Consider the following 27119-nt stretch of genomic DNA (forward strand, 5'->3'; position numbering starts at 1 on the left):
GCTAAAAAATACATTTAATAGAGGAAGTGATTACCACAAAGCTACAGTTTCTAAGTCACATTATAAAGTGATCTGGGAAACAAGATGATAGGCAGAATTCTGATCTAACACGAATAGGAGAGTCATGCAACTATTATTTTCAAAGATTCTTTAAATAAAGGGTTAAAGATTACAGTTCTGAAAAACCATTCTCAATGATTTTGCTTAGTTTTTAAGAACCAGCAGGGGTTCTCAGAGGGTCTTAGCATCACCATTATGGGGGAATTTATTAGAAATGCAGATTATGGCCCCACCCCCACAACTTCTGAAATGGAAACTCCTGGGGTGGGGGGGTGGGGGGGGTGAGAGAGCAATTTTTTGTTTATTTTTTTTTAAGTATTTATTTATTCATAGAGATGCAGAGAGAGAGAGAGAGAGAGAGAGAGAGAGAGAGAGAGGCAGAGACACAGGCAGAGGGAGAAGCAGGCTCCATGCAGAGAGCCTGACGTGGGACTCCATCCAGGGTCTCCAGTCATGCCCTGGGCTGCAGGCGGCGCTAAACCACTGCGCCACCTGGGCTGCCCGCAATTTTTGTTTAAAGCCTCCACGTGATTCTACACATCCCAAAATTTGAGTATCACTGAGTCACAGAGCAACTTTTCAGACTGAAAGCACCAGGGGATTTGTTTAAATGCAGATTCTTGATTTAGTAGGTTCAGGGTGAGGCCTAAAATTTTGCAATTCTAACAAGTCCCCAGGTAATGCTAATGTTGATTCCTGGACCTCTGAGTAGATAAGAGCTAGAGAATCCCAACAATGTCAGGCCATTACAACAAATTCATACTTAAGGAAATTAATATAATTTAAAACTGTATGTATTTCACAAAGGAAAATATAATTTTAAAGGCTTGTTGGATTTGAAGTTATGACTACACATATAAATTCCTGTGACTTATTAGATTTAGTTTGTCCAATTTCCTTTTAATCAATTAAGAACTATCAGATTAAGGTTTCAGCATTAGTAATCATTAGCTCAATGTTACTTATTGAAATCTTCTATAAATTTCCCAAAACCATTTTTAAAAAGACTTTCTTAATTTTTATTTTTAATTATTAACATAAGATGTTATTGGTAGTAATATGCATAACACCAGACTCAAAAATCTTTTTAAATGTTTACACAGATAACATTTCTTAATGATTCAATATTCAAAAGTGGGGAAGGGAGAGAGAGAAGGGGTTGGGGTGGGGAAAGATTATTCACCTTTCTTGGGACACCATTGAGGTGAAGTTTTACCATATACTTTCCACATGGATTGTATTCTGGCTCACCATCCTTATTCTGAGGGTAAATTATGCTTTTGTAAGGAAAATAAATATTGAAATACCAAATTAATATTCAATATAAACTACTATGCAGGATATTTTAGACATATGCTATTGTCTTGGCAATTTTATAAAAATAAACATAAGAATATTTTTCTATAATAGGCCTAGAAAAAGAATTTCACCCTAATCAAAGTGCTTATTTAACATAAAGTATCTTATGAGATCATACAGTAGGGCATAAATTTCACAATACTCTGAAAAATACAAAGTTTTTAATTATATACTCTAATGAATTTTCTATTAAATGGATATATTTTATGCTAGTTAAAATAATCTTCTACCACTGGCTTAAGATTCTTGAGACCATTTCAATTAACCAGAACTAAGGCAACTAACCACAACTCTGACAGAGATAAAGTTAACACAAAATTATCTGATAAAGTCACACAAAATTATCTAATAAGACACTTGTATCAGTATCAATTTTCTTTTACACTAACATATTATTTACTTATGTGATCTATTTATCCAAGATGGCAAATAGCTTGAAACTAAGGCCTGTATTTAATTTATCTTTGTAATCTTAGGACTTACACAAAAACCACTCAGGAAAAGATGCATGAAAAAATTATAATGCTTAATTTTTACAGTGAATGATTTTTAGCTAATAGAACTTTTAAAAATTGAGAGAAATACATCAATAACATTTCAGTACATGCTAAAGCAGTTCTGGTCAAAAGAAATATTTTCATTTTCCAGTTGCCATTTAAAACTTAAAAAAAAGGTGAGATTTTAATATATTTTATTTAACCAAACTTATACAAAATATTATTTCAATAGTGTAATCACTATAAAAATTTGATATTATTTTCCAATTTTATATATTTTTTGTATTTAGTTTTCAAAATCTAATGCATTTTCAAGTTATAGCCCATTTTGATTCAGACTAGCCCATTTCAAGTATATAATATCCACATGTGGCTAGTGGCTACCATATACTATAGTGTAATTATGTGGCTACCATATACTATAGTGTAATTATGAGTAAGATATCATTTTACTTTAACCAATTTCACTTATTTCAAAACATACTTATTTCAAAACATACCTATTTCATATATATTAACACATGTGCATATATTCTTAGGCTATTTTAGGAAATCTTTCCACATTCACAAATCATCTGCTTAACATAGAGGGCCACAATATTCTAAGTGATATGCCTTCTTCACTTTCTAGGCAAATAAGACATAAGCTGTTAATTTCTAGTTAAGAGACGATTATATGAAAGGGGCTAAAGGGACAAATATAAAACTTTACCTGGTAATCAACTTCTTATTAAATCGTCTTTCATAAGCTGCACTGATAGCCAGTGATGCCACAAAGGAACAATCTGATACTATTGTCTGTTAATAAGAATTTATTAATACATTAATTCATTTATGTAATTTCAACATTACCACAATATTTAAGCACTGCACCTAAGCAACTGGCTTTTTATACTGAATTAACTATTACTTGAATATCAAAATAATAAACAGAAATGCTATACTGCCAACTCATATTTTATTCAGACAAATCCTAGAAAAACTGAATAGGATATTTCAATAAAACTAAAATGGAACAAATATGGATGATGTATTTCTGAATAAATGAAATTCAGAATAAAATTTCTGAATAAAAAGCATACTCACTGAACCCACATGTTTTTAAGCATAATCTAAGGGTATTTAAAAAAAGTTGGTTTATTATAATACAACCAATTAAACTGAATATTCATATGAAAAGATTCTTCAATCATAGTATTTCAGGGCTGTTATTTTTATACTAACTGGAAGTCATCTGTATTTCAATGCAAAGTTAATTGAATACAGTAACAATAAAGCCATATTGTTGTTCCACCACTGAAGTGTTTTAAATAAGCCTAATACGTTCTTCCTTTTTTAAAAAAAAAAAATCTATTCTCTTATCAAGGTAACGTTGAGATCCTCAACTTTCTCATCTGCAAGACCTATTGATTAATATGATCTATATAAAAATCTGTAATTGCTCAAACCAGTTTTCCTAGTACATCTAAGTCAAAGTATACAGAATGAATAATTTTTCCAAATATACTCATGCACCTCAAATACATAATAAAATTTAAGAAAAAACCCAAATCTATATCAAATTACTTCAAAATGTTAGCTTTCATATAAAATTGTATAAAATGTTTACCTGCTTTATGCTAAAACTGGACACAGTATAAATCATTGTAGGATTGTTGGTGAGGTCTTCTGGTCGTACCCATTTGGAAAATGTAGCTTTTTGTTTAGGTGATAATGGTAGTTTGCCCCATCTATCACTGAGGTAATAATAAAAATTAAATACTACTACTACTACTACAATTAATCTTTAAAAATGATACAAAAACAAAATTAAATTTCCTAGAGATTTATTTATTTATTTGGCATAATGATCATAGCTATTCTTTTATCATCCTTAAATAACACTCTGGTCAAATCTGGCTCTTTACACTTAACCATGAATCCAGTCAATTGCTCATCTTATATTTATAACTGAAAACAGGAAAGAAACTAAATTCATTTATATTTACTTTAAGAATATAATTTAAAAGTTTAAGTTAGTATCATATATTCAAGAAATTCAGTTTCAATAAAGTAGAACCATTAACAATAATACAAGCTAATTCAATTCAAAAGGACCTAGGAAAATACAGATCTTTATGGGGGCTCTTGACAAACTCTTCTCTGCAAAGCTAGCAATAAGAGTAGCTAATTACTAATAACCATGTACCAGACAGCATGCTAAAGTATTTTATATACACTATTCATTTAATCCTTAAAACAATTCCATTAAACCAAATATTTTTAAAAGTGATTAAATAACTTGTCAAGGTCATACAGCCAAAAAATGGCAGAACTGGCATTTGAACCCAGGTCTCTGGCGCCATATCCACCATTTGTATCCCTTACCCTCTGACTGCACGTTGGGAATATACTGTGTAATATTTCTCTGAAATTGATGTATAGCACAAAATAAAAAACATTTAACTTTCCTAAAAGCTCTTCTACAAGGTAACAGTCCTCAGGTTTCATAAGATTTCTAGAATAAGACAAAGCAATATAACATGTTTTTTTCCAAAAAACAGTGACTCTAGGTAAAAGGTGGTTTTGTGATCATATGTGATCTACAAACTCTTATATTGTTTTTTCCATTAGAGGGTATCTGTAAATACTTAATAAAACAAGGTTTATGTAAGTTTCTTAGACTACCATATAAAACTTCTCAAACCTTCTGATGATCATGTCATAGAACACTAGTGTTCTAGGTGACATTTTAGTACCTATATAGTAACAGTAGCTGATTGTAAATAGAAAGTGAGCTGAACAAATTTAGAATAATTTAAAGACAGGCATCACAAAATTTTAGAGGAAAATATAAAGTTAATTCAAATCTATAATCACTTTGTATTTTTAATCTGCCATATGAAAATACAGAGTAAATCCAAGATCCCTTAATATGTGTTTTTTCAAGTCATCACTAAGTTATCAAAATCAGTGTTCTAACTTTAAAGATACTAAAAATATTTTACAAATATAATTTATACTCAATATATTTACTTTAGGATTTAAAAATAAGTGACCCAAACAGGAAAAAAATGTTTAAAAATCACTCAATCTTTCTAACCAAAGATTCATAAATTGTGGAGCCCTTTTTTATCAGTCTGTTATCTTTGAAGTTTGAAATATTTACTGTTCCTTATTCTTCTGAGTATTCTACCATAAAATAATCTAGAAAACAAGAAAGGAAAAATCTTCCTAATTAGAGTGATCTAGTATTTATTCTTGATTTTTCTATAAATTTAATTCAGCAAGTACTCAACTAGATGCCAGACACTGCACTAGGCATTGGAGTGTAACTTAAGTAAAACAGACACGTTCTCTGTCCTTATGGAATTTATAACCCAGGGTGGAGGACTGGCAGTAAGCAAGTAATCTACAAATTATGTAAAATTCCAACTGCTGACAGGTGCTATGCCTAAATTAAGGGAGTTTGCAGATATTTTACTGTTTCAATTATATTGTAAGCATTTCCCCATGTTTTCTGATTTCTCAAAAACTTGATTGTTCATGGTTGTATAGTATTATTCTTATAGATGTTCTGTTGTATGAGCACTAAAACCGTGATTTATCTTAATTTATTATACAGAGACTGGAACTTCAAGTTTACATCCCTGCTTGGATATAACCATTTAAGAACATATGAAAATAACTGATTCACACTTTCACAATTACAAAATTGATGAATCTTTTATAGAAATCTTTGACTAGATCTATAAACATTTTTTTGTAATTGTTTCCTAAACTGAAATTACTGGTCAAAGGAATAAACTTCTTGTTTATTTCAAACATTTTAAGCATCTGAAACGAACCAAACTTTGTAATATAATTTAGAATTTAACAAGATATTTGTCTATATTAACCCTTGTAACAGTATAACCAGCACTATTAAGCGCTTTATATATGTTTTAACTAATTTAATGATCACAAACACCATGAGGTAGATTCTATTATTATTTTACATCTGAGAGATTTAACAACTTGCCCAGCATCATACCGGATATGAAACTAGACAGTCTGGCTTTAGAATTTGTGCCCTTAACATCGATCAAATGCTATAGAGCTCAGATACAAAAATTTCTTAGACTCCAATCAGTGACCAGCATATGACTGCCTGAATGAAAAAAATTAGGTTGATAACTCATTGGCTACATGTCTAACTTTTGCCCATCTAAGAACTGCAAAACACTAGAAAATGAGAAAGCAGCTATTTCGCTCTTTATAGAACCTTTTATATATTTGGTATATAATAAACATTCAACTCTCATTTTTTTCTAATAAATATAACACACTCATTGCAAAAATTTTGAAAAATTTTAAAGTTAAATCATCCAATTCTGCTATGTAGAGATAACCACTGTAAATATTTGATGTGTACTTTTACATCATTTTTTACATATCTATAAATACATGAAAAGAAAAAAAAATACAGAAATTTTCCCAAAGAAAATACCCAAATTTTATATTTTTAAATTTGCTCAATTGCAAGCATTTTCTCTACATCTTTGAAAGATGTATTTTTTATTAGTAGCATAAACATTTACTGTAATAACATAGATGTGCCATTATTTAATCATTCCCATATTGTTGGATATTTAATTTGTTTCAGTAATTTTTGCTGTAACAGATGCTTGATGAATGCTCTAATTTATTATATGCATCTTCAGTCAAATTTTTATTTCCTTAGAATTAGTAGAAGCTGGGAATCATGAACAAAGTAACATTTTTAAGTCTCTAACACAAGCTGTCACTATCCTGGAGAGCTGTTCTAATCAACATTTTCAAAATTAACCCTTTCTTGAACTGGATTTTTTTTTTAAGTAAACAGCGACATCATCATTCCATTCCACTTTCCCACTCAATTTCTTTATTGCGTTTGCAGTTGTGATGCAAACACCAATTTGACAAATATTTACTGAGTACTTTGTGTCAGGTACTGTGTTAGTGCAATGGTAGGCAAAAGGAGAGCCACGTGTGCCCATTTCCAGGCACACGACAACACAGATACTCTTGCTATGTCTGTTGCCTTACCTTTTTGCCACAACTATACCCCTCTTCCAAACATTTTTATTACAAATTTCAATTTCAAGGCTACGAGTTAAATTGGATTTCAGAGTATGGGAAAACTACTGAAATATTAAAATTATCTGGGAAGTAAAAAGTACAATAGTGCTTACTTACCAGAAAGGCATTGGATAAGCAAAACGTTCCCTCAGATCAATACTCATGAAAGGAACATATTCTATACCATTTATTTTTGATGTTGTCCTATAAAACACAAGGAAATAAATCTAAAGTAAATGTTCAAGTTTACCTTATCAATCTTATTTAAAATTTACATGACAAAGTATAGCACTATAATAAAATTAAAATGACCATCTCATGTTGTTGATATCTTTATTTGAATAAAATTTTCACAAAATAGTTGAATACCAAAAAATAACTGATTCAATTCAATCCAGTAAGAGCTATTCTTTTAAGACTAGCATTCTACACAACTAAACTATGGTCTCAAGATAAACCTATTCTAAAAGTATGGAGAGTATCCCTGACATCAAGACACAAAACAAATTCTATCCTAAGCCAAAAGGGAGAAAGCAATTACCTAGTTACTTTGCAATTTAAAAAACATAACATTTACAATTCTGGAAAATATTTTCTTCCTATCTTCTGGTTATGAGAATGAGGAATGGGCAGTACAAAAAGGAAGCTATGGCCACTTGACAAATTAAAGAAATGTAGTTTGTAGGAGCTTTGCTTATTTCGTGTGCATGTTTATTTGTATGTATCAACTATTTCCTTCTTCTGTTTCCTTCCCTCATTTTATTTAGAAGTGTAGTTGCAAGGTAGCTTCACAATTTAGCCTTAGGTAACAATATTCAGTGAGACTGACTTTAAGGACTAATTAATATAGTGAGCAATGGATACAATGACTGTGTATCCTTATTTTGAAAGGATGAGAACTTTTCACCTGTATGAGGATAGCTGAATTGTGTTAGGTAGAAATATAGGTTTTTTGTTATAGAATGAAATTCAAATGTGTATAGAAAGGAGCATAGGGATGCTGAGTAGCCTTAGTGTTGGACTGCTACTGTCTCTCAGCTCCAAAACCACCTTTCTTTGTCCTTTGTGTGTTATGGTGGGTCATATGTAACTTTTCTACGCAAAATGAGTCACTTTAGTGTAAGAATTAAAATCTTCAGTAGGAAAAAAGAAAACTGCTTTCAGGCGGCTGCTACAATTGAAAGAACACTCTCGGCGTAATTTTAGGAAATTTAAACTGAGCAACTACAGGACTTGCACAGCTCTAGGCAGCTTGGATCTCCTCCAACTAAAGAGCAGCCACACTGGCTTGGAGATAAATCCCATCTACACTGGCTCAGAATGCAATCACAAGGATTTCCTCATCTTTGTTGTTCTGAATTTTTAATATCCCTTGAGGCTACTTCCAGACTCTGAGGCAAATGTTTTCTGTAAAGGACCAGACAGTACATTGTTTTGGCTTTGCAATGAGGTCTCTGTCACATATTCTTCTGTTTTTTTTTTTGTTTTGTTTTGTTTTTGTTTTCTTTTTTTATAACCCTTTAAAGAACTGTAAAAACTTCATAGCTTCAGGGTTCCCTTTGCTGACCCAGGCCTACGCTATTTCAAGGTAACAATTTTTTTCCACTTAGGGCTCTGGTTACCAGTTGCATGGATTAAGAGCAGTCTGCCATAACTCTATTGTGCTGTTTGACTTTTAGTGCTCGATTTTATTTTATTTTATTTTTATTTATTTATGATAGTCACAGAGAGAGAGAGAGAGAGAGAGAGAGAGAGGCAGAGACACAAGCAGAGGAGAAGCAGGCTCCATGCCCCGGGAGCCCGACGTGGGATTCGATCCCGGGTCTCCAGGATCGCGCCCTGGGCCAAAGGCAGGCGATAAACCGCTGCGCCACCCAGGGACCCCTAGTGCTCGATTTTAAAGGACACTAGGATTTTCAGAAAAATGGATGTCTGGTACAATTGCTAGTATTAAAATATATTAGTACAAATTTTAATTATTTCAAGTTATGGCTATATAACTTGATAACAATATAACTTATAATTTCATAATAAATTTTTTTAAGATTTTATTTATTCATAGAGATGCAGAGAGAGAGAGAGAGAGAGAGAGAGAGAGGCAGAGACACAGGCAGAGGGAGAAGCAGGCTCCATGCAGAGAGCCCAACGTGGGACTTGATCCCGGGACCCCAGGATCATGCCCTGGGCTGCAGGCGGCGCTAAACCGCTGCGCCACCGGGGCTGCCCTATAATTTCATAATAAAACCACAACACACTATAGTTAAGATGTGGTAACAAAAATAAAATTACCTGTATTGATTACGTTAACAAAATTACTCATTACAATGAATCATAAACTGATTTACCTGAGAACTTCTATTTCTTCTGCTGTATATCTCTGTCCTTGTGCATCACATGACTGAGGACTTATAAAGGGTTGAGGTCTTTCAAGGAAAGGACTAGTCCCTAGTGGGAAATGTGCTCTTGTTGGAGGTGGCTTTGGTTTGTTATTTGTTGACTTGATTTTGCATAATGGTTTTGTTAAAGGCTCACTCAATGCTTCTGCTCTATAATAGAAAGAGGTACAGAAGAATTGTTTTAGTTTTTCTTCTCAGATTTAAGTTTTCCAGAAAATAAAGTTTACTTCAAGAACCAGTCAAGCATTCCTAATGTAAAATTAGTGTATAAGATCCATACATACCAGCCAGCAGTTCACTTAAGCTACTTCCAAAAGTATTTCACAACTGATATACATTAATTGATATTAGCACTGTAACATTAATTGAGTACTTATTGCATGTTGTATACTATGCAAGGTAAGGGGGAACACAAGAAAGTAAAAAATGCAATCTCTTCTCTTAAGGGGTTTACAAGTTTTGTGGGGGAAAGAAAGACAACTGCATCAAAAGTGACAAATGCTAGAAGTATTACATGCGAGTGAATGTACAGCAGAAGATATTAACCTTCATAACAAAAAAAAAAAAAGGGAGGGAGTCAAGGAAGGATTTTCTGAATTGATGTTTGAGCTGCAGAGTAGTTCACCTGGGGAGTGAGGGAGCATTCTAAGTAGAGAAAATAGCACGTGCAGAAGTATGAAACAGCATAGCGAGTTATGATAACTTCAAAATAATGGGAGAAGACCCTGTGAAAAGTGCAAATGAGAGGCAGAAGGAGATGAGACCAGGGGAAAGAGTTGATCATGGATGTCTCACATGATGTTCAAGGGAATTTTGGCTTTGTTTTGTCAAAGGTTCAGCAAGCTAAAAAAAACAGAAGTTCTTGAGGTCCACATGAGCTCCAGGAATCTTGTGAACACTCTGAAATTACATAAAATGCACATGAAAAAAATGTTATGTACATTTTTTCCTAGAAAGAGGATCCATAATTTTGAACAGACCCTCAAAGGAGCCAATGACTGACCCACCCCTCTGTGCTTAGGCAGCACTCAGAGGGTACTGGATGGTTATCCACATAGGTCATAAACATCACCTGACTAGTGAAAAAAGTGAAAATGGAGATTACTATGTGTCAAGTGCCCATATTCTAATGTATTTGAAGACAAGCTAAATGTTAGATGATGACAATGAAAAGGAAGGATGACTGTTGTACCTCAATTAAAAAAAAGAAGGGCTGGGGGTGGTATAGCTACCTAGTCAGAACCTCAGAAGGAGGTAGCTTTATTAATTCACGCTGTAACTACAAATGCAATTTTCATCCTTTTCCTTCATCTATAACACTCTTTAAGAAGTATAACTCTCTTGTGCAAATCTGTTCATTCTCAAATACCTATTGAGCATATGTAGTATGTCTGGCACTCTGCTAGGTCATTATAGTACTGAACAAAACAGACAAAATTCTCTACACTCAGTTTACATGGAGGGTTGGAGGGTTCAAAGGGACATGGACACTAATAACAAACATGATAAATTGGTAAATTTCATATACCTTAGAAAGTGCTAAAGCTTTATGAAAGATTGTTAGAATAGAGTAAACAGGAGGAAAATACTGGTGGAGATTCCATTTTAAATAAAATGGTCAGAGCAGGCTTAATTGAAAAGGTGACATTTGAGCAGAATTGAAGGAGCTACACATATGGTATAATTTGGGGTATGTGAATGGCTGTAGGCCAACTCATTCTCAATTTCTCTACTTTTAATAGTAGCTCTGGAAGGCTCTCTGGAAGTTCTCCCCAGAAATCTGGTATTACACAAGAGAGAAGCCTTCCACTTCAAACATCATAATCATTGTTCTACACATAGCAAAAACTAAATAAAACAGGTCTTGACTGATTTGTTATTTCTTGAGTCTAAAGCAGGGAACTAGAGAGGAATAAATTCACCCATAGAAAGAAGGCAGACTTGCTCCAAATCTCAGCTTAAAGATGGGAGGTGTTACTATGAACTCTATGACACATACAGAGAAATCTGTCAAATTTAAGTGACACTGCTATCCATGGATAAGAACTTGAGTGAACAAAACTCACCTATCTAGTGCTTGTCGAGCCAACTGTTTCAGTTTATTTTGCAGAGTCTTATCAGCAGTTTCGTAAGACTTAAGAGAAAGAGAGACAAATAATCTGAAGCATAGTTTTTTCTTTGCCTGATCCATATTTCTAAACAAAAAACATATAATGGAATATATTTCTTCAAATAATGAGAGAATAAACAAAGATGACAATTTGTTTTCATCCTTAAAAGTATCATTTAAAATAGTGTTAAAAACTTGTCACTGAGGTGTGACACTTCATGTGGTGAATGAACCACACAAGTAATAAGAACATGGTGCCATGGAAAGCTGAGCAGCAGGAAACTCAGGAGACCAGCACTTACCTCCAGAAATCAGGCAAGATGGTTTCCCTGGAAAAAAAAAAGCCAATCCTCTGACAATACTGAGAACACCACTATCATCTCACCTCATCTTCCTGTCAAATGCACTGCTCTTATGCACTAGATGCCCCTTAAAGCTAGTTGTCCTAACCAGGGTCCTCAGGAAGCACTAAAAGCCACTCAGCATATAGATTTTACACTGCAAATTAATAAAGCTCTCCCAAACCACTACTTTAGTTTTAAACATAAGAAATTTTTTAAAAAGGAGGAGGTTTATTCTAAATTCATACATTTGTGATGGTGATTTCTTCCTGTAATGTTAATTTTAGGTATATGGGTTTAAGCAGGTTAAAAAAGTGATACTCATAATGAAAAAGAATGTCTAAGGACTCAATCTTAAAACTGTCAATTTCTTAACAAAATGTTAAAAATCCATCATTATTTTTCTATTCTTCATCATCTTTTAATGAAGAGTAACTTAATAACACATATTGATACAGTAATTATTTTTCTTTAAGGAATTGTCACATAAAATTCATTAGTAAGAGAAATTTATTAGCATAATTCCACCAAATTTAACTGGTAGCTATACATACGGTTTTTAGACAGAGATCTACGGCTTCAGTATATAATTCTATAGCATCTTCAACATTCCCTTTTTCATCTTCATCAAAAGCTTGTGTAACAAGGAAATGAGCACGTTCTAAGTCCAACTGATGTTTTGATTTCAAAGGATCAGCACTCTTTGACTGAACTAGGATAAGAAGAAAGCCATTTAGATGAAATATTATCTATATATATGTATTTATATATCCAGGAAACAACACACCATTTTAATACATTAAAGATACTCTTTATCAAAACTTTATTTTTCATTTTAAAAGCTTAGCAAGGTCAAAAAATAATCCTCACAAAATGACTAATTCTCTCCTTTCAATCTGAATTTTAAGGCCTAAAAAAAAGTCCCCACTTGTTTGACTCATTACATAATGCCACACCAGAGACCAAAAATACCAAAAAGAGTTATTAAAAAAAAATTCCCCCTGAATCTCTCCTTACTAGCACTTTCTTCCTTTAAAAAAAAAAACAGCCCTCCTCACATATTCCTGCCCCGCCCCCAAAGACAAAACAAAACTTAAGAAAATGTTAAGCCTAAAGAAACTTAATTGCATTTTAATGTAAGTAAAATTTTTTTCAGTACAATTGTATAATACAATATCCTAGGCCTTGATGATAAAGTTCCTGCTGTTTCTTATTCATCTGAGTCCAGATTAAATAATCATATATTGGGCAGTCCAGGTGGTGCAGCGGTTTAGCGCCACCTGCAGCGTGGGGTGTGATCGATCCTGGAGACCCGGGATTGAGTCCCACATCGGGCTCCCTGAATGGAGCCTGCTTCTCCCTCTGCCTGTGTCTCTGCCTCTCTCTGTATCTCTCATGAACAAATAAATAAAATCTTTAAAAAAAAATCATATATTTTTTCTATTCTTTGAAAGAAGTATTTATTTTTAATACATGAGTATTTCATCAAGGGACTTGTATCATGAATATTACAAAGATCTCTTACAATTAAACACTAAAAAGACAACTCCAATTTTAAAAGTGAGTGTGGTGATTAATCATATCAATTTGTGCCAACTCTACTGCGTACCCAGATACTTGGCTAGATAGATATGGTTTGTAGATATGACTGAAGGGTGATTCTGAATGAAATTACCTTTGAATTGGTAGGAAAAGCAGACTGTCCTCCCTGATGCGGGTGAGCAACATCTAATCAACTGAGGGGCTGAATAGAATAAAAAGACAGAAGAAGGGAGAATTTGCCCTCTCTGCCTGAATTTTTTTTTGTTTTTTGGTCTTTTCCTGTCCTTGGGACTGGCTCTCACACCGTCAAACTCCACTACTTCTCAGGCCTTTGGACTTGGAACTAAATAAACTATACTACTGGCTTTCCTGAGTAGTTCGTGCTTGCAGACTGCAGTATGAGATTTCTTAGCTTACATAATGAGGTTCCATTATGAGCCAATTCCTTATACGAAATCTCTTTATATATATCCTATTGGTTCTTTTTTCTCTGGAGAACCCTGACTTAAATGGACAGAGGGTCTGTATAACCATTTCTCCAAAGATGATATTCAAATGGCCAACTGGCCCAAGAGGAGATGCTCAACAACATTAGCCAGGAGGGAAATGCATACTGAAACCCCAAATGCCACCTTTATACCCGCTTGGGTGGCTAAAATTACAAAAGACAGAAAACAACAAATGTTGATAAGGATGTGAAGGAAACAGAACCCTCACATATCGCTGATGGAAATTTAAAATGGTATTGCCACTTAGGAAAACATTTCAGCAGTTCCTCAGAAAATCAGACATAAAGCTAACCACATGACCCAGCAATTTCACTCCTGGGTTATGTATTAAAGAGAACGAAAAACTTATGTCCACACAAAAACATATACACAAACATCCAAAACAGTATTATTCACAATAGCCAAAAAGTGGAAACAAGAAAATGTCCATTAACTGACGAATGGATAATAAATGGTATATTGGTACAATGGCATTATTATTCAGCCATAGAAAGGAATGAAGTATTGATACATGTTACAACATAGATAAATCTTGAAAACACTATGGTAAATGAAAAAAGCCAGAAACCAAAGGCCATGTATTAGATGATTCCATTTACATGAAATGTCCAGAATAGGTAATTCCAGGGAGATAGAAAATTGATTTACTGGTTGCTAGGGGAAAGAGGGTAGGAAGAATGGGGAATGACTGCTAATGGATAGGGTTTCTTTTGGGACAACAAAAAAGTTCTAAAATTAGTGGTGATGGTAGCACAACTCTAGAAATATACTAAAAACCATGAATTGTATACTCTAAAAAGGTGAATTTTATGGTACATGAATTATATTTCAATAAAGTTTTTTTTTTTTTTTTAAGATTTATTTATTCATGAGAGACAGAGAGAGAGAGGCAGAGACACAGGCAGAGGCAGAGGGAGAAGCAGGCTCCATGCAGGGAGCCTGATGTGGGACATGATCCAGGGACCCCAGGATAACGCCCTGGGTCGAAGGCAGGTGCTAAAACCGCTGAGCCACCCAGGAATCCCCCTCAATAAAGTTATTTAAAAAAAAAAAAGGCTTTACATTTTCTCTTAAAGGTATGGTGGTGATATTTTAGAACTTTAACTCTGTAACGACTCTCTGAAGTATGTGCTAATCCCTTTTACAAAATGAAGACACAAAAGCTCAAAAATGTTAAAATAGCTAGCCCATGGTTTCTCAGCCTCATACTACTAATGTGTTCAGCTGGAATAATTCTTTGCTGTAGACTAACCTGTGCTTTGGAGGATCGTTAGTAAGATCCCTGCCCTCTACCCAACTGGATGCCATAGTATACTCCCTACTTCTCCCTATTTTAAACCCCAAAAATCTTTCTAGACATTGCCAAAAATCTTCTGAGGTGCAAAAACTCTTCCCAGTTGAGAATAACTGATCTAGCCTAAGGTTTGGTAGCTACAAGTTACAATTTAGATCTTTTAATACTAAGTCTAGCTATAATTTAGATTTTTAATTCTAAGTCTTGAGCTATTTGTACTACACTGGTGAATTTCAAACTGTGTTACCCTTCCCCACCCAGAAATCAACCTATATCTCAAGAGTCTTCTGTCAGCAAAATTTGTTTTAAACATTGTTTGAGATATTAAAGAAACCATTTAAAGAATACACTCCATAGATCAAACATTACGGGTCAAAAAGCTGGCAAAACAATTAAGGTATCTTATGCTTTGAAAATCCTTTGACCTTTATTTCTGTTTCAGTGCCAGGTCTTAATTCCTCAGGAGATTAGAGCTGTCACACTGTGTCTGAATATCATCTTTATAAATTTTTTTTAAAGATTTTATTTATTTATTCATGAGAGACACACTGAGAGAAAGAGAGAGAGGCAGAGAGACACAGGCAGAGGGAGAAGCAGGCTTCTGAGGTGCAAAACCAGGGAGCCCGGGACTCCAGGATCACGCCCTGGGCTGAAGGTAGCGCTAAACCGCTGAGCCACCCAGACTGCCCACCCTTTATAAATATCTTATTTATAAATTTATTTGGCAGGGAAAATGGAGTTACTTTGAATTACATGGTACTTTGAATACATGAATCAGTATAACTCTGTATCAGTTGAGGCCTTGGATAGGTAGTTCACTGTTCCATACATCCAATTTCTAAGCACTGTCTTAAACTAAACTACCTTGTCCTTAATGGTACTGTCCTAACAAGAAACCCAATGATGGGATCATTTTTTCCTAAAGATGTGATTATAACTGCTTGTATCTACTCAGAGTAGTGGAAAGTAGCACAAAGTCCATCAGGGAATGCTGAATAAAGAGTCCTCTAAGCTTCTTGTGGTTTTATTATACAGCCACAGAAATAAAGGGTAAAAAGAACCATTAGTGAGAAAAATGTATTTCTAAAACAAAATGTCAGGAGGTGATCACTTTCTTTTCTACCGATGTCAATAGCAGGTTTTGACAGGACCCACATACCTCTAATAATACTGTGGTCACTAAGTCGGTGTACTTGTTTCACAGCATTTGCAATACTGTTTACAAAAATAAAAACATGTTGTTCCAGGTCTCTACTTACATGTTGCTTTCCAAGATATGGTTTAAAAAAAAAAGTTTAGCTGAGGTCTTCAGGTTGAGGATACTGATATAGAAGAGACTACAAACATATTGCTGAAGTCGTTGATACTAAAGAGTAAAGATGGTCCTTGAACAATGTGGGGGGTGAGGGACGCTGATGGAAATCTGCATGTTAACTTTTGACTCCCTAAAAACTTAATAGCCTGCTGTTGATTGGAAGCCTTACCAATAACATAAGTTGATTAACACACATTTTGTATATATGTTATATACAGTATTCCTTATGATAAAATAACCTAGACATAAGAGAATATTAAGAAAATCTTAAGAAAGGAAAAATACATTTAGAGTACTGCAAAAAACCTGCATGTAAGTGACCTGCACAGCTCAAACCCCTGTTGTTCAACTGCAGTCATTTAATCTTAGTATCAGGAGACAAAATGTGACAGATATTTAAAAAGTAGATTTGAAAAGGGTCCTAATCCTGACTCTACCAATGATACAATTTGAATGTAGCTAATTCACTATTTCTGTACCCCTGGAAAATTAGTTAGGAGATTAGCCTATATTATCTGTAAGGTTCTTATTCATAGATCTATCACTTATTTCCATATTATGACTCTTAAAGACATGATTACCAAAACAGAAATGAGTAGGAGTGAAGATCAAGATACAAAGATGAAAAAGGAAAGAGAAACACAAGGGACTAATATAACACTGTATATCAGCTATGTTTCAGTAATTTGAAAAAGAAACACGGGAAAGGATGTGATGTGAGAGAAGAAAAAAGAAAATGTTAGTAGAAAGGTTAGTCCTTTACTAACCTGCTGAGTGCAAAGCCTGAACTCTTTCCAGATACTCATTTATTTTTTCTTGAATATGTTCTAGGCTTGATCCTGCCATCTCAGCATAAATTAAGGCTTGTGCAGCTTCCTAAAAAAAAGAAAAAAAAAAAAAAAAGAATCTAATAGATGAATTACACTTTGAATTTTCTCTACTGCTAACTCACTATTGCTGTCTATGAATGATAAAATGTCTTTAAGATAGTGCTAAGTGGGTTATATAACCTTTTCCCCAGTTCTCAATACTCAATTTTATCATACTGTCAAAAAATTACAAACTCAAAATAGAAAAGATTATAAACATTTTCGGAGCATAGCTTTACCGAAACAAGTTTTCTGCTTTCTTTTTCTTTATGCAATAAGTCAGCCCTAAAATCATATACCTTGAAAATATGAATTGAGCCTGAAAAGCTTAACAAGTATATAATAACAATACCAGTTCCTATTAGTTAATAATAATCAATAATCAATTAGTCAGTGATAACCAATAGAATAAAATTAAATGTCCAGAGAAGACTATAAGAAATTATAAAGGTTAGGGTGCCTGGCTGGCTCAGTCAATAGAATATGCTACTCTTGATCTCAAGGTTGTTAAGTTGGAGCCCCATGCTGAGTGTAGAGATTACTTAAAAATAAAATTTAATTATAAAGGTTAAATATCTCACAATGGAAAGAAAATCTCTTTCTCCATAAAAAATACTACCAAAGGGTAACATATTTTAAAGCAGAGTTCAGTTGTATGAAATCAACTTACTTTAACTAAGAAAGCCTGGATTCATCATCCAGTTTTTCTCAAACTCCCAACAGCCAGTTATGCTGTGGCCAATGAGGAAGAGCCTCACTCTCCCCTTCACCATTCCAGGATAACAGGTTACCAATGTTACAGGGAGAAGAACCACAGAGAGATTTCTCCAAAGTAATAATACCTTCTCAGCAACAACCTAAGCATGTGTACTTCACAGAGGCTGATGCCTAATTGTTGGATCCAAAGAAGCCAGCCATTTATTGAACATCTAACTTTTTGAATCCAGTTGTCAGAGCACATACTGTTTCACTGAACTTAACAAAATCAGGAAGAAGAGTCTGGTTTTGTTTTTTTGTTTTTGTTTTTGTTTTTTTTTAAGAGTCTGGTTTTGATCTAAATAAAAATTCATTGAAAGTCTGCAAAAGAAGGAAAGATGATTTCCTCAGACTCTGTAACAGACATTTCATGGGAGGAAAATATAACTTTACACGTACGTAAACATTAAACATTTTACCTTATATACTATTATCTAAATACCGATGTTATACATATATTTCACACCTCCAATTATCTTGCACGTAAGTACTGACACTTAAATAATTATCTTGGTTAAAAGAAACAAAGCCAACTAAAAAAACTGCTGACATCAATTTTATTCTACTCATTTAACTTATATTTGAAAATGACAATTAGGAAATCCTTCACAGAAGAGTAGGAAGACAAGAAAAGGCTAAAGATCTGGCAAAGCTTATATAAACAGTTCTTGGAAGCACAACCACTTTTCTTTCTCAAGGATAAAAAAATTCTGCATAATGACATGTATTCCAATCATATAGCAAAACTCTTGCAGCACATAGTATTTTCTTTTGCTCTACACAAAGCAATTTTATATGGTGCGATTTTAACCTATGAAATCTTGTCAGTTATTTCACAAAACTAAAACACGCAGAGTTTTACTTTTAAAGAAATACCACCTTCACGAAAATGTCCCAAGTGTCCAAAGGTAAGAATTCTGAAACACACCAAAAGTCTCTAGATATAGATTATAAAATGAAGGCAATAGAATAATAATCTGAGAAAAAAACACATGACTGATAGCATATACATTCATGTAAAAAAAAAATCATGACTACTGTATTATCAAAGCACATTCTCTAAAAAAGTGACAATATCACCAGGATACAGCTACCTCCACAAGGAGACAGAGGGCATGGCTAGAGCTGGAGAGGTGTATTGGCAAATCCTCGGGATTAGGGAGCAGAGGGGACTGTGGGGGATCATATCCTTTCATAATTCCGCCCCTAGTAACTTACCCAAAAGAAACAGCCAGGAAATGTATAAAGCATTAGTTATCGACTTTAAGCACACCACTACTTAGGATGCTGAAAAACCAAAAATGAATCTAAACACCCATCAGTTTGTAAACTGCCTATGGCACATTCACATAACGAAATACCATGCACCTGCCGTTAGCTTATATTAAACAAGCAACTTTGCCTTTTTAAAAGCTTAAATACGAAGAACAGGTCTGAAAAAATAGTATACGTGGTACAATCCAAGTTTGTCTTACGTACTGATTAGCTGAATCACCACGTTGTTCACCTGAGACTAATGTCACATCCTACGTCAACTACAAATTTTTTCCTAAGGTGTCTATGTAAATACGCGTGAACAAACACACAACCAAGCACAAAGATATATGAAGTGCCGGGATAAGCGACGAATCATTCTTTCTAGAAATCGTCTTGTGTTCAATGAACGTACGTTACTTTAGTGTGTATCCGAGACCACTCCTCCCCCCCCCCCCGGCCCTAAATCAGAGCCCAGGGACGGCGAGAATCAGCTGCTTACCCACCCCACCGAACTACTGCGGCCGTCAGTGGCTCAGCGGTGGGGACACCTGCCATCAACACGGTAACCGGAGAGGCGGCGGCTCCCCCGCCTCGGCCAAGCCTCCCCACGGTGGCAGGAGCCGGGTCGCCCCGCACGGACCCGCCCCTTCGCCTCTCCGACAGCGCAGCAGGCCGGGCCCTACCTTGTAGTAAAACACCGCCTCGGAGTAGCGACCCTCTTGGTCGCGCTGCACCGCCAGCCGGGCGAACTGCACGGCGTCCCGCTCCAGCGCCGTGGCGTCCATGGCGCCGCAGCCCCGCGCCCGCGGAGGGAGGCAGGGAGGGAAGGCCCGACGCACCAGGCTTTCCGCCGACGGCAGCACCGCCGGGAGGCGCACCCGAGAACGCCGTAAAGAGAGCAGCCAAGTTTATCCTCCGCGGCTGAGGGACGAGAGCGGGCCTGCAGCGCCAGGGCCCGCTGCGACACCCGTCTGCCTCGGGGCCGCCCCCCATCCAGGCAACCGCATTCCCCCGCCCCGCCTACCGGCTCCACTGCGCAGGCGCAGCCTGGCCCTCGGGCGTTTCTACGGAGACGGGGCGGCAAAAGCCGGGCTCGCGATAGTACGTGTGTGGTGGGCGGGGCCTGGCCTGGGGAGTGCCGGCGCGCACGTGATCGCCAGGGCTCCCGGGATTGGGCAGGCGAAAGCAGAGTGTAGTCCCGGCCGGTGCGGATGTGGCGCTTCGCAGGGGCAGGGCGGCTGTTGCTGGCGACCCTTGATGTGTGTGTGTGTGTGTGTGTGTGTGTGTGTGTGTGTGTGTGTGTGTCTGTGTGTGTCTTTTTAAAAATTAGGGACCCAGTGTACTTATGGGTGGAATTGTCAACAAACGAGGCAATATATGTTCACTTGCTTGTCTTTTGGTCAACTTAATGCTATTGTCATTAACCACTTAATTAGGCGATTATTTGGTTAATATCTTTCTCCTTTAAAATTGGATTCAGCAATAATAGAAATGAACTAGTGATAGGCAACACAGTGTGCCTGGAAAGTCGAAATTGAATCCTAATAATTCAAAGCAGCAAGACACAAGCGTGCATACTGCATGGCTCTTGTTAAGAAGTACTAGAAAAGCCAAAGCTAATCAATAGTATTAGAAATCAGATCCATGACTGGGGAGGGATACAAGGGAAACTATTGGTGATGGGAATGTTTTATGACTTGGTGATGGTGCCAAAATGTATACATTTGTCAATACCCGTTAAACTCTACGTTTTATTTTTAATTTTTATTTTTCTGAAATTTTAAAAGATTTATTTGAAAGAGAGTGCAGGTGTGTGTGTGGGGGGGGGTAAAAGGGGGAGGAGCAGAGGGAGTGAGAGGGAGGGGGAGGGAATCTCAAGCCGACTTCATAGCTGACCTGGAGCCTGAGTGGGTCCTCCCTCTCACCCCCTCAGTCATGACCCAGAGATCACCATGAGATGGGAAATCAACCCACTGAGCCACCCAGGTGCCCCTAAATTCTACATTTTAAGTGTGTGATTTAATTTTTTTCTTCTTCTTCTATTTTTTTTAAAGATTTTATTTGTTTATTCACGAGAGACACACAGAGAGAGGCAGAGACACAGGCAGAAGAAGAAGCAGGCTCCATCCCAGGACCCTGGGATCTTGTCCTAAAGCCAAGGCACACACTCAACCACTGAGCCACCCAGGCATCCCTAATTTTCTTCTTAATGGTACTTTAATAATTTTTTTTTAGTCATAGTCTGCATTTAAATGGGGCTCTCATTTCTTAGTTTCTTTAACTCTTCACATTTAATGAAATTAATAACTAACTGAGCTGTTGTAATAAACACAAGTATTAGACTCTTTGGAACACTTGGGTAGCTCAGTAGGTTAAGTGTCTGCCTTCAACTCTGGCGGTGATCCCTGAGTCCTGGGATCAAGCCCCACATTGGGCTCCCTGCTCAGCCAGGAGTCTGCTCTCCCTCTGCCCCTTCCCCTGCTCATGCTCTATCTCAAATAAATAAATAAAATCTTAAAAAAAAAAGAATTTGATTCTGTGCCTGGCACAAAGATAGTTCTCATCATTAGTTATGAGAGTCTTATAACTGAAGCAGGGAGGGTTTCTGTCTTTACCAGTTTTATGCTAGCCTTGGTCTAGCACAGACGAAGCCTTGGTCCAGAGCAGGTGTTCAGCAAGTATTTTAAAACATGAATGAGTGAACTCCCCCCGAAATATATTCACTGTGACTCCCTGATCTTGGTTCTGGGAATGAGGTAGAAATTCCTGAGTACAGATTAGAAGGTCCTGCAGAAAATGAGCTCAGGCCATATTCCCAAGGTATTTATAGTCACTGTCTTGCAAAGACTGACCACAAGCTATAGCAGACAAATGCAGTTTTACTCACAAGAGGATTTCTATGTCTAATGTTCTTCCTTTCATTATCGCTTATAGAATTCCTGATCTATTTATTTATTCATGAGAGATACAGAGAGAAGCAGAGATATAAGCAGAGGGAGAAGCAGGCTCCCTGCAAGGAGCTGGATGTGGGACTCAATCCCAGATGCCAGGATCATGACCAGAGCCAAAGGCAGATGCTCAACCACTGAGCCACCCAGGCGTCCCAGAATTCCTCATCTATATCGGGGGAAGCCTTTCCTAGCACTCTTAGGTAGTTGTGGTCCCTTCCCATACATATTCATTTATTCCCTGTATATTTGATCTTACTTCTTATTTATCTATTCAGTGAGCACTGGACACCTACTTTATGCCAGGTACAGAGCTACACACTGAAGACACAAAGACAAGAGAGTGAGATAAGGCAGGGTAAAGGCAAGTCGAAGCTTCCAAATAGCTGTAGTCACAACAAAAGGGAGTTTTCTAATCCATGAACATAGTAAATCTCTTCCTGTCTTCCAGTCTTCTTTATCTCAGCAGTGTTGTATTGTACACAGACCTTGCATATTGTGGAATACATTTATCTCTGGGCATTTCATATTTTAATGCTATTCTAAATTATGTTGCTCAGTTTCAATTGTTTTCAGTAATATGTGGGAATAAAACTGGTACTCATATATTGACTTTGTATTGGGTAGTCACGAATTAGTCACGAATTATCTGGAAATCTTGAGAGTTCAGTAGTGGAGCCTCATGACAGGCTCTGTGGATGGTCTGCCAGGTTGTCCAATCGCGCCTCCACCTGGGGCCAGGTCTGTGACACATGCCACCATAGAATTTGTCCAATGTTAAAGGACTCAAAGCTACTTGGTCCAAATGCCCTCATCCTGCATGATGACAGCCCACCCACAAGGAAAGCTGGGACAGACCCAGAGAGAGGGTGAGCTCCAGAAGACACTGGTCAGCACACAAGCTCCTGCTCAGAAAGAAGCCCCAGGCTGTCGATTGTCGAATTCCTTGCCTCCCTTCCTACAAATGGCTTTACAGTCAAAGCAGCCAAATCGAGAAGCAACAAAAGTTTGAAATCCAGGCTTGCAAAGGCCTTCTGGAGTTAGCACTGCCCTGGGAGGCTGTAGGCAGAAGAGAGAATATTATCAGTAGCCGTAGTTTATTACTCTGTTAAAAGCTGCTAGCCTGGTGATGGTAGTTTTTTACTTCAGTCAACAAGTGCTAAGAATTCTGTTGACCAGACATTGAGTATTAGAGCAAAGTGACTGAAGCTGTTCACACTGTAGTGAGTAGGAAGTGCATGAGCCAATGATTCAAACACCATTTGATAATTGGTAAGGGAGAGGCAAGTCAGGGCTGGGAGGGCCAGAGGAGCAGCATCTCCATCAGCCTGGGGAGTCTCACACCACATCCTAGAGGAAGGCAGAGAAGAGCAAAGCAGAGAGGAAGAGAGGGATGTTTCAGGCTCAGTATGAGGCAGGTGTGGAGCCCGGGGTACAGAGAGGATCACCATGTATTGGTATAGCTGTGGGGAAGGGATGAGCATGAGACTGGATGAGGCAGTGCTCCTCACAGCTTGGCTGAATCAGGATCCCCTGGGGTCACACCCAAAATGATGGGCTCTACCCCCAGGGCTCTTCTGACTCAGGAGGCCTGGGCCCTCAAATGTGACAGGTTCCCAGATGCTGCTGCTGGTGCTGCTGTTGTTGCTGTTGTTGCTGGTGCTGCTGGTGCTGCTGGTGCAGAAAGCACACTTTGAGAATGACTGTTCTAGATTTAAAGAGGAGACATGGGAAGCTCAAGGTCTGTTCCCAGCCAAGACTCTTGACCATAGCTCCATGGCCTCATGGCGTTGAACTTCCAGTGCTCAGGGACAGCGTGTGTCATGCTAATGAGGCTAGGACAAGGGTAAGTCTCCTGTCTGATATGCTGAGTCCATGTTTTTGAACTTTTCTTCTTTTATAAGCTCTTGCTCTGCAACCCTTCAAGCTGTTTTGCTTTTGGTCCTACAGTGTGTCTGAACACTGCTTTTCCAGGCTCTACCACCATATGTCTTGTAAGGAGACAAAGTTTTTATGATTTACCTAGGTGCAGGTGGATAGCCCTGAGGTGCTCTCACACTCCCTCCAGACTGTATTCCTGATGCCTGACTTCTTATAGAAACTGTCCAATTTCACTCACCTGCTTTCCGTCCCACATAAAAGGAAAATGGAATAATTTGTGCAAATTAGGGCTTGGAATTAGGCACAAGCCTTGCTTTTTTTTTTAAATTTTTATTTATTTATGATAGTCTCACACACACACACACACACACACACACACACACACACACACACGGAGAGAGAGAGGCAGAGACACAGGCAGAGGGAGAAGCAGGCTCCATGCACCGGGAGCCCCACGTGGGATTCAATCCCGGGTCTCCAGGATTGCACCCTGGGCTAAAGGCAGGCGCTAAACCGCTGCACCACCCAGGGATCCCAGGCACAAGCCTTGTACCCACGATAGCCTGCTATCATGACCTGGCTTCCCCAGACACTTCTAGGTCTCTGGCTATCCTAATCCTGGTTCTCACACATGCACAGTGCACGCCCCGCCAGCACACAGAGCCAGAGCCATCCAGGCTGGTGGAATTCTGGTGGGTACCAAATCACCTGCGTATTCTCTAGGGCAAAAGGAGCCTATATCCTAAAAATCTGAGGTGGCAGCTTTACACTAGTAACACTAGTGTTACTAGTGAGTCCCCAATTACATTGGCTTTCTGATAGGGTCCCAGGTTTACGTCATCAAAACTCCCAGGTATCTCTTAGTGAAGGGTATCAGGGCAGGCCCCATACTAACAAGGGGATCCAGACTCCTGCAGCTTTACCTTCAGGGAGAGTATGTAGGCACATTTATGTAGATGAGGGCTTGGAATTAGGCAGATGCTCTGTACCCCTAAACTGTTTTTGTGTCATCCAGGCCTCTTCCTACAACTGTCCTGTGCCAGGGTGCTGGCTACCCTGATCTGCATAGCTCTGCTTGCAGTAAGCACCTGTCAGCCTGCCTAGGGTAGCTTTGAGCTCCAACGGGAACCACTATGTGGCCTCCAGGGTGGAAGGATCCTAACCCTGAAATTCTTTCTGAGACAGCAGCTTTAAACTGCCAACAATCGGTCCCCGTTCAGACCAGATGCCTGATGGGGTCCAGGGCTCTCAATCAATCAAGGTTCACAGGTATCTTTTTTTTTTTTTTTTTTTAAAGATTTTATTTGATTTATTTGAGAGAGAGAGAGAGAGAGAACAATAGAGCACAAGCAGGGGGAGCAGCAGAGGAAGAGGGAGAAGCAGGGTCCTTGCTGAGCAGGGAGCTCAATGCAGGACTCTATCCTAGGCCCCGGGATCATGCTCTGAGCCAAAGGCAGAAGCTCAACCACTCAACCGCAGAGGCACCCAGGCGTCCCAAGGTTCCCAGGTATCTTTTATTGGAGGACAACCCTGGCCAGTCAGCCAAGCACCACCCTGGAAAGTCAATCTACTTTCTCTGGCTCTGCTTTCAGGCTCATTTGTGTTAAATAATGCTTTGAATTAGGCAGATTTCAGGTATTAGAAATAGCTAGCTCCTGTGACCTGGTTTCTCCCTCCACCTGTTCTGTTTCAGGTCCCTGGCTTCCCTGATTTGTGCGCCCCTGTTCACATATTCAGTCTGCACTGTGTCAGCTGGCCTTGGGCTGTAGGGCCCTTTGGGTTTGGGCCATTCCTCAAAACCTGCATAGCCTCCAGAGTAGAGAATGTCTACTCCCCCAAATCTTTTTGAGACGGCAGTTTTAAACTGGCAACAGATAATCCCCATTTGGAGTAGCTGCCTGATGGAGTCCCTGGCTTCCCCAGCAATCAAAACTCCCAGGGGTATCTTTGTGGAGGTGGCACCAGCCAGTTGGCCCAATCCCATGCTGAGGCACTTCAGATTCCTCTAGTTCTGTTTTCAGGAGGAGTATGTACATAAGTGGAGGCTAACGTTTATAAGTAAGCAGATGCAGGTACTTCTAATAGCCCCCTCCTGTTAACCAGCCTCTCCCAAAGTTGTCCTATTCCAGAATCCTGACTACCTTTACCTGTGCTGCTCATACCCTATTAACATACCTTGGACTGCAGGAGCCCTCCAGGCTAGCAGAGCTCTGACAGGACCCCAATCACCTGAATGAATGCCTCCTGGTCATTTTGTCTAAGTTAGGGATTGGAATTGGGCACATGCTTTGTACCTCCATTTACTGCTCCTGTGACCTGGCCTCTCCAGACGCTCTCCTGTTGCAGGTCCCTGGCTAATCTGACCTGTGCCCCTGGTATCTGTGCAGCAGGCATCCTGTCAGCTCACTGAAGGCAGCTGGGCCCTCTAGGCCCATGGAGCTTGAGTCTTCCTGAACTACCTGCATCACCTCCAGGGAAAAGGGAGCTAACTTCCAACATCTTTTTGGGGCAGCAGCTTTAACCTGGCAACATTCAGCCCCCATTTGGCCTTGTTGCCTGACAGGGTCTCTGGCTTACTACTAGTCATCAAGGCTTTCAGATTTCTCTTACTGGAGGATACCAGGCAGACCTTCAGGCCCCATCCTGGAAAGGCAGTCCAGAATCCTGCAGCTTTACCTTTGGGGGGAATACAGGTATACCTTGTTTTCTGCATTTCACAATTTTTGCATTTTTTACAAATTGAAGGTTTGTGGCAATCTTGTGTCAAGTGTATCAGCACCATTTTCCAATAGCATTTGCTCACTTGGTGTCACTTTGTCACATTTTGCTAATTTTTACAATATTTCAAACCTTTTCATTATTATATCTGTTATAGTGATATAGTGATCTGTGATCAATGATTATGA

General features: G+C 38.0%; 1 protein-coding gene across 2 annotated transcripts in view; it reads right to left on the reverse strand.

Moving 5' to 3' along the window:
• The window catches only part of CAPN7 (calpain 7), a 41681-nt gene extending 21167 nt beyond the window's left edge, over positions 1-20514 (reverse strand). The window contains exons 1-9 of one of the 2 annotated variants that reach the window (XM_026015489.2): positions 20068-20514; positions 17270-17378; positions 12397-12554; positions 11458-11525; positions 9341-9541; positions 7113-7199; positions 3526-3652; positions 2629-2714; positions 1244-1337 (exon numbers count right to left, since the gene is read on the reverse strand). In XM_026015489.2, coding sequence (XP_025871274.1) covers positions 1244-1337; positions 2629-2714; positions 3526-3652; positions 7113-7199; positions 9341-9541; positions 11458-11525; positions 12397-12554; positions 17270-17378; positions 20068-20169 — 1032 coding nt within the window. In that variant the 5' untranslated portion in view covers positions 20170-20514. The remainder of the gene's footprint in view (positions 1-1243; positions 1338-2628; positions 2715-3525; positions 3653-7112; positions 7200-9340; positions 9542-11457; positions 11526-12396; positions 12555-17269; positions 17379-20067) is intronic. The other variant, XM_072726811.1, reaches the window with a different exon arrangement.
• Positions 20515-27119: the final 6605 nt, after the last annotated feature.

Source organism: Vulpes vulpes, chromosome 11, assembly GCF_048418805.1.
Source record: "Vulpes vulpes isolate BD-2025 chromosome 11, VulVul3, whole genome shotgun sequence".
In the NCBI taxonomy this organism is placed as follows: Eukaryota; Metazoa; Chordata; class Mammalia; order Carnivora; family Canidae; genus Vulpes; species Vulpes vulpes.